The sequence below is a fragment of the Manihot esculenta genome, chromosome 7, assembly GCF_001659605.2.
Source record: "Manihot esculenta cultivar AM560-2 chromosome 7, M.esculenta_v8, whole genome shotgun sequence".
NCBI lineage: Eukaryota > Viridiplantae > Streptophyta > Magnoliopsida > Malpighiales > Euphorbiaceae > Manihot > Manihot esculenta.
In genome coordinates, this window is record NC_035167.2 from 33,602,764 (window position 1) to 33,610,355 (window position 7,592).

The 7,592-nt window shown below is 35.8% G+C and overlaps 1 protein-coding gene across 3 annotated transcripts; it reads right to left on the reverse strand.

Moving 5' to 3' along the window:
- Window positions 1-995: 995 nt before the first annotated feature.
- Window positions 996-7,009, reverse strand: LOC110619355 (DEAD-box ATP-dependent RNA helicase 18). Of its 3 annotated transcripts, none has more exons than XM_021762748.2 (12): window positions 6,445-6,997; window positions 5,205-5,517; window positions 4,644-4,880; window positions 4,060-4,308; window positions 3,556-3,635; window positions 3,347-3,452; window positions 3,149-3,262; window positions 2,902-3,000; window positions 2,691-2,780; window positions 2,161-2,267; window positions 1,864-2,007; window positions 996-1,583 (listed from the first exon to the last, which is right to left on the reverse strand). In XM_021762748.2, exons 2-12 carry the CDS (start codon window positions 5,472-5,474, stop codon window positions 1,310-1,312), a joined length of 1,770 nt encoding a protein of 589 aa, XP_021618440.1. In that variant the 5' UTR covers window positions 5,475-5,517; window positions 6,445-6,997; the 3' UTR covers window positions 996-1,309. The 3 variants fall into 3 exon arrangements, 2 of the variants coding, with proteins under 2 accessions (XP_021618440.1, XP_021618441.1); XR_006351291.1 differs by lacking the exon at window positions 996-1,583 and adding an exon at window positions 2,504-2,590 and having other exon boundaries at window positions 1,981-2,007; window positions 6,445-7,009; XM_021762749.2 differs by lacking the exons at window positions 996-1,583; window positions 1,864-2,007 and adding an exon at window positions 2,045-2,090 and having other exon boundaries at window positions 6,445-7,007.
- Window positions 7,010-7,592: the final 583 nt, after the last annotated feature.

Genomic DNA, 7,592 nt, shown 5'->3' on the forward strand with positions numbered 1-7,592 from the left:
GTATTATCCTCGAGCCCTCAAAAGAGAATGGAGGAGTAGAGGATTCTCCTAGTATCCTCTTGTCTCCATAAAGAGGTAAAATTCCAGATAGATAGACAAATGGGAGCAGCTAGTTTTGTCTTGTTCTATAATTTTTTTATAATAATCTGTTGCTTATTTTCAACATTGGTTTGAAATCTTTATACTTACACCATTTAAGTTACATGTACTAATCCTATTTGGTTGTAATTGGAGTGAGATTAGTCACTTTCAACCAGTAAATCTTCAGGAATGTGATAATGACATTGCAATGGCAGCCGTCAGCCTTAAGCATTTGCTAGACCATTCATCCATGCTCAACTTGCATCCATATTACAAAATGAATGATAATTTCTGTCATTAATAAGAAGCTTCCCTATATTGTCTATTATTGCTAAGTTAAGAAGGTGGAAGCTTCTCTTGTCTTCCCTATAAGACTTCTAGCTAAAGAACTTAACATTTCTCAGCAAATATTTTTAATCTTTTTTTTTTTTTTATTAAAAGTAAAAATATTCATTGATATTAAGGCCCAAAGCCCATAATTAGTTCCAAATCAGCTTATAAAAGAAGGCTTTTGAAGCCCAACAAGTTCCTACAATGCAGAGGCGCAAGGCCCAAAGCAAAAAAGGCTTCTAATTCTAATTTGAGCATTGATAATTTAGATAGGCTACCATGGAAAAAGAGGCAACTAGTTGCAAATCTTGGAAAAATTAAAGATCATTCTGCAATAAACATTTTGTTCACAATTAGGATGCCAGAAAGTAGCAGGTGTTTTCAGTGAAAAGTTGGATGCTTCAAGTTCAAATAACATGCACATTACATCTATGATCTTAATGGGTGTTTTGCTTTTGCACAGTAGAATAGATGATATTTATATATAATTAATTAAAAAATTTCATCATTTTTCAACATTTAAAATATAAAAAATGTTCTGTTAAAATAAAATACAAACACTTCTCTGAGACATACTAATCCCATTTAAAAGTATAAGCTTATAGGTAGTGAGCTCAGCACACTATATTGAATCTTTGATCTTTTGTGTTCTTCCAATATTGAATTTTCAACTCTAATCAATGGTGAGATCCATACACTATACAATGCATGAAAATTTGATCTAAGATATAAATAACATGGAAACAAAATCTACAACTCCAATCTGTTGTGCCAATCTAGCCTTCAACAAAATCTCCAGATGAGTTCCACCTGCAGAAGTTTTAACTTCCCCTTTTGCTTTTGTAAGCTTTAATGCAAGGTTCCAGTTCAAAAACTAGCCATTTGCAGATCATGCATTTTATAGTAATTCTTCAGTTCCTGTTAACTTTGCATATTCACTTTCATCGATGGTCCCCTTCTTTAGCTTCTTCAGTAATCGATACTCCCGCGCCAATTCATCTTCATCTTCAACCGTCTGCGCAGCTCGTCTCTGCTTAGCGGTTTTCTTCCTCATAACAGTAGGGGCAGCGTCATTGGGGTTCTTCTTGGGCTTCTGAGGTTTTGCTTCTTGCTGTTGTGCTTCTTTCTTCGCTTGCAAATTCTTCTTCCTTTGTTTCTCCCGAGATTTATCCCTAATTTTACAGTCATTAGCTGTTAGAACTGAAAATTATCATTTCAGGCAACTTAACATAACGAAGAGATTAAGCCCATGGATACAATGGAAATTTCTGGAAAAATAAGAGAATATTTCAAATGGAAAGATATCAGAGGGCCAAAAAAAGGGAAGAAAAATCAACCTGCCCATAAAGTAATTACAAAGAAATTTCAAGCCTGGAAAGTTCAGTCGTACAAGTTGTCGTCCCCTCTGATTCTACTTAATGCATACGCTCAAGGATGGAAAAGAGTACTTACTTGTACTTGATGTCCTCCAATTTGATGTCCTCAACTGGAGTAAAACCGACGGTTGAAAGTGAGTGGTGCTTTACCTCAGGCATTGAAGGGAGCTGCAATAAGCCAAATCCCATGCCCAATTTCCCAATTTCAAGTTCTTTCCATCTGTGGAACATAACATACAATTAAACAATTACAACCTCACTTGCGTATGGTTTTATGAAGGAATACTGGATACAGTCCCAACCCTGTTAAATACAACTTGTGAGAGCAAGGGAGAGAGAGAAACAACTAAACTCGAGAAAACTATTTAGTGACCTGAAAATGTACGAACAATGATGCTCTTTATATGCACGGATAAATGAAACAAATGCTCTCAGTCCCTTCTCCATGACATCTCGGTCCTTCTTGGCAGCAGATCGTATCTGAACATGAAATCATGAGATTTTATCAAATGAGCAAAGAAGAAAAGACGCGATGGAAGTAACGAGAACTGAATAAAGTATCTTCAAAGAAAGAAGCCAGTAATTATAAAATATAGTGCTGTCTTCAAAAACATCAAATAATGACATACAGCAATCAGATCAAATTTCTCAACATAATTCGAAATTATGATAATTGAACAGTAGGGTTCATTATATCTGATGGTTTCAGGAATTACCAATGGCGCTCAAATAAAAATTCAAGGCATCCACTTAATGATGGAGTGGACATCATAGAAAATAAATGGTTTCACCTGTGATGCTTCCTGTTCATTAAAGGTAAGTTTTTTAATAGCATTATCAACTTAATCAGGATCAGTCAATATCTATCCCGACACTCCAAGTTACCACAGATATCACTCTTACCTGAGGAACAACATCAGGAGCATGATCTGATTTTTCCTTCTTTTGAAGAGGAACCCTTCTTATATGCAGAAATTCAACATAAGCTTCCTCCTGCATACGCATAACCAGACTGATCACTTCCCATAATACATGAATTGAATGCTTAAACCAAGAGCAGAAAATTATGAACCGAGTTGTAATGATCACATGGATAGAGACATAAGAAATTAACCTTTGGCAAAAGGAAAACGATTGCACTTCCTTGTCTACCCAACCGAGCAGTTCGGCCAACTCTGTGAATGAAAACATTTGGATCCTGAGGAGGATCATACTGAAAAATACGAAGGACATCAACATCAATCAGCTTTTAGAAATGAAAGAGTATAAAGGGAAAAGGGTCAATAACCTTCACATGAAATCTTTATTTTCATTTTTTATAAAATTACAAGGCTACATAGTCTAGTTATTTATTATGCTACCTGCACTATACAATCAACGCCTGGAATATCAAGTCCACGTGCTGCAACATCCGTACATAGAAGAATGCCATTTGTGAGAGATGTAAATGAAGCCAATGCTTTCTCTCTTGCAGTCTAAGAGACAAAAGAATTTGTAAGTGTCAGAATACACAATGTTCATGAATTTCAGTACCATGAATATCATCTCCCAAAATTCACCTGCTTCATCTTCCCATGAAGGGGAATCAGTGAGAAGCCCTTTAAAGCAGTAAGACGTGGAAGAACAACTCCCCAATAATCAACACATGCACACGTCATAAAATATCTGCAAATGTGAGGAAATCATTATTGTGAAAATGATCTCAATCTCAATCACCAGTAAGACTGATTGCTTTACTAAGACATTGGAAATATAAAAAATAACTCACACTATGATCTTCTTTGACTTGTTCTTAATAAGGAGATCAACAAGCTGAGACGATTTATTATCTTCTTCGCATTCTAAATACTGCAGAAAGAGAGGGTGGTACGCAGGGGGGGACCAAAAGTAGGTTCATCAGCTAACAAAGCAATTGAAAAGCACACAACATATCATGCTTAACAATTAGAGAACCATAGATAACCATTTTCAGGTTCAGTGTACAAGAGCATTGCAAAAAAATTTTTCACCAAATATGCAAGCATGTTAATCAATACAGAATTGACAAGTCCCAAAAACAACCATGGATCCTCAAGCCATTAGATGAGATGGAATGTTATACTCAAGCAACACAATTCAAACGAAAGGAGTGCAGCCATGTTGAAAGAATTTGATGTACTAATTAAGTGAGAATTTTGCAATAGCGAGTGCAATTTGCACAAAAAGGGAAAAAAAAAATCTTGAAAGAATAACTATTTGACACACAACTGATAAATTTCAACAAACTACAAACCTCAAGTTGAAGGCCTGAAGGTGTTTTTGAATGTGAAGATGCAGAGTCAGTCAATGATTTTGTTTCTGCTCGAACTTCAACCCTCACAGGATTCCTTAGTCCAGCTTTGGATAACTCTTCAACTGCCTCAGTTTGAGTAGCTGAAAAAAGACCAGTCCTGCGAAGCTTGGGTAAGTGAGCCATAATGGAATTTATCTGCTTTTGGAATCCCATATCCAAGAGTCGATCAGCCTCATCCAAGATTAAAACCTGTACCACCAATGAATGTATCACCATTAATAAACTTTATAGTCATCACATTCTTGCGAATAAAATTATTTTTCTCATTAAAGTTGCGAAAATATATCCTGATTTCAACAAGTAAATATCTCAGTAAACACTGAGAAGGCATGTAAAAGTTTGTACTATGTCCTCGAAATCAATGGGTATAGTTCTTTCTATAAAACTATATGAAGTCAATGCTACCTATTTTAATGGAAAACAACATCAATTCTATAAGATCTACTGCCTGAGTTTGTTCTGTTTTGACTTGCAAATGTCATGAAATAAAGTTCACAAACTCATTGACAAGTGAAAATCACTACCTCCAGGTTTCGAAAGTCCAAGAAATCCACACGTTCCATGATGTCATAAAGTCTTCCAGGCGTTCCAATCAATATATTAGCTCCTTCCTCCTCTATTTTCTTCACATCAGCTTTCACATCTCCTCCGCCAACAAGAAGAATCGACTTAACATTCGACAAAGTTGCAATGAAAGGCTGAGCAACGTTATATATTTGTGATGACAACTCCCTAGTAGGAGAGAGAATTATCCCCATCACCTGTAAACAAAAGCAAATTCTAAGCCACCAAAAGGCCACAATGACACAGAGCTGTACACAAATAGATAACACAGCTAAGCTCACTCTAATCAGCTCAACCATTACAAATTTGAGCATATCACTTGTAAGCTAAAGACACTACAATATATTAGAATTAGAAACAAAGCTGAGCTTAACTCAACTTCATATAACTCACCCTATAGAAAAAGGACTCATTTTGAAATTCAAAACGCCAAAAAAGGAAGAAACTTTATCTTGTTTTACAGTGACTCTCCCAGCAAATAAACGGAGAAAAGAAAAGGAGAAGATAGACGAGAAGCACACCTGGTGGGATTTGTGAGAAGCGGAGGCTCGACGGAGAATCTCGACAAGTGGGACTACGAAAGCGAGGGTTTTTCCAGAGCCGGTTGCAGCGTCGACTGCAACATCCTTGTAGCTGCAAAGTAGTGGAATCGTGGCTGCTTGGACCGGCGTGCAATACTCGAAACCTGTTAATGTTAGAGCTTCGAGAACTGGCTCTGAGAGTGGCGGTTTTAGATCGGAGAAGCGCGTTTCCGTTAACGCTCTATTCGGATTCGGCGATTCACCGTCCATCGCTTCAGACACCCGCCGCTGCTAGTTTGGTTTCCTTCAAAGCCTGAAGAAGAAAAACGTATTTGGTATCCGCAAAATTGAGGGTATCCAAAACCGAACCCGATTATATCTAGAATTTTCGATCCCGTCCCAAATCCGTTTAGTATTTTAATTTTACTACCCATACCCGTTCCAAATCCATTTAACAATAATGATTTTTTTACTTCAATTCAATGACAAAAAAATTCAAAGATTTGAATGTTATAACCTAAATAACAAACCTGAATTAGAAAATTTAAATATACTAAAACAAAATAAAAATATTACAAATTCATCAACACAACCATTAATCAATTATCTATCCTAACATAAAATTTTGAACAAATGAAATGTTCCAAAAGTTCATTAAACTACATTGATTGAACATAAAATATATTCAATTGGCCATTTTAATCTCCAATATCAAATTGTGCTTGAAAACCTTCAAAAAAATAAATACAGAAAACATAGATTGTAAATCAAGTCTGAAAACTTGCAATAATTTTCACAAAAACTATCTGCAGGATATGCACAACCCAGCAGTAGAAACATTGGAGAAATGCTCAATGACACGAACCGGTACTTAGGATTTATAATCTCTTCACTACATCAAATATCATTCTGATAAATTATCACATATTTTTCTTAAATGGCATGAAATCTGATAGAACTAACATATTATCAGATTAACAGTAACCAAATAGCAAATAATCAGATAATCAGATTAATAGTCCATAAATTCTAAAAATCTTTAATAGCAACTTTTAGTCCATAAATCAAATTAACAGTCCATAAATTCTAAAAATCAAATAGCAAATAATCAGATTTTTTAACAGTATCCAAATAATCAGATTAATAATACATAAATTCTAAAAATCTTTAATAGCAACTAAAAATTTTTTAACAACATGCACATAAAAGATCTTGATTATCAAAAAATTTGATTGCAAACCTGAAGAGAGTTCCAGTCAAAGGAGATGTCGCCGACGTGTCTCCGGCAGTCGTCGGGGAAGTGGGGGAGAGAAGCGTCAATTGGAAAGAGTAGATGTCACCGACTGGGGAGAGAGAAGGAGATGTCGCCGATGCCGACGGGGGAGAGGGAAGAGTTGCCTCCGGCTGGGAAGTGGGAGATGTCGCCACACTGAAGAGAGAAGGAGATATCGCTGACTGGGGAGAGAGAAGATTTATCGTCGACTGGTCGCCGGTGCCGACTGGGCTACCGGCATTCGTCAGTGAAGTGGGGGAGAGAAGCGTTGACTCGGAAGTGGGAGATGTCGCCGACTGGAAAGAGAGAAGGAAATATCGCTGACTGGGGAGGGAGAAGATCTATCGTCGCTGGGGAGAGAAAGGAGACGTCGCCGGTGCCGACTGGGCTGCCGGTAGTCGTCAGTGAAGTGGGGGAGAGCGATTGGGAATTATGGGAAGGGAAGCGGGGGCAGAGAGGCGCCGACGGAGAGAGAGGGAAGCAGATAAAATGGAAAAAGGAATTAGGGATTAGGGTTAATTTTGATTTCGCATGCTAAAAGTGGCCGTGGCAGGCTTGGGTTACACGAGTTATTTAAACGACAATTCGTTTTGGATCCAAATTCAGTTGCCTGTTGAATTCCGGACAAGGACGCGAGCATGATTCTGGACGTGATACGTTCATTAGCAACTCAGCTCAACACTGTAATGGAAAGTATTTAGTTAATAAAAATAATTTGTTTTTAAATAGGGATTAAAAATTAAAAAGTAAAATTTAAAATTTCTTAAATTTATTCATATATATATATATATATATATATATATATATATATATAATTGTTGATAATAGTTAACTTAAACGAGTGTTTAATAAAATTTTATATTGTTGATATGTAAAATTATTAATAAGATTATTTTACTATTAAAATAATTATATATATATATTTATTTATTATATCATATTTATTTTATTATTAAAATAAATAAAAAATTAAATAAAATATTATAGCAGTTCAGTGAGTTATCAACAAAATAGCCATTTGATACTTTTTACTAAAGTGTATTCAGCATTCAAAATTTAATAGATAAATTTCATTTTAATTTCTAAACTTTTGGCAATTTGTTCAAAAGGGTGTA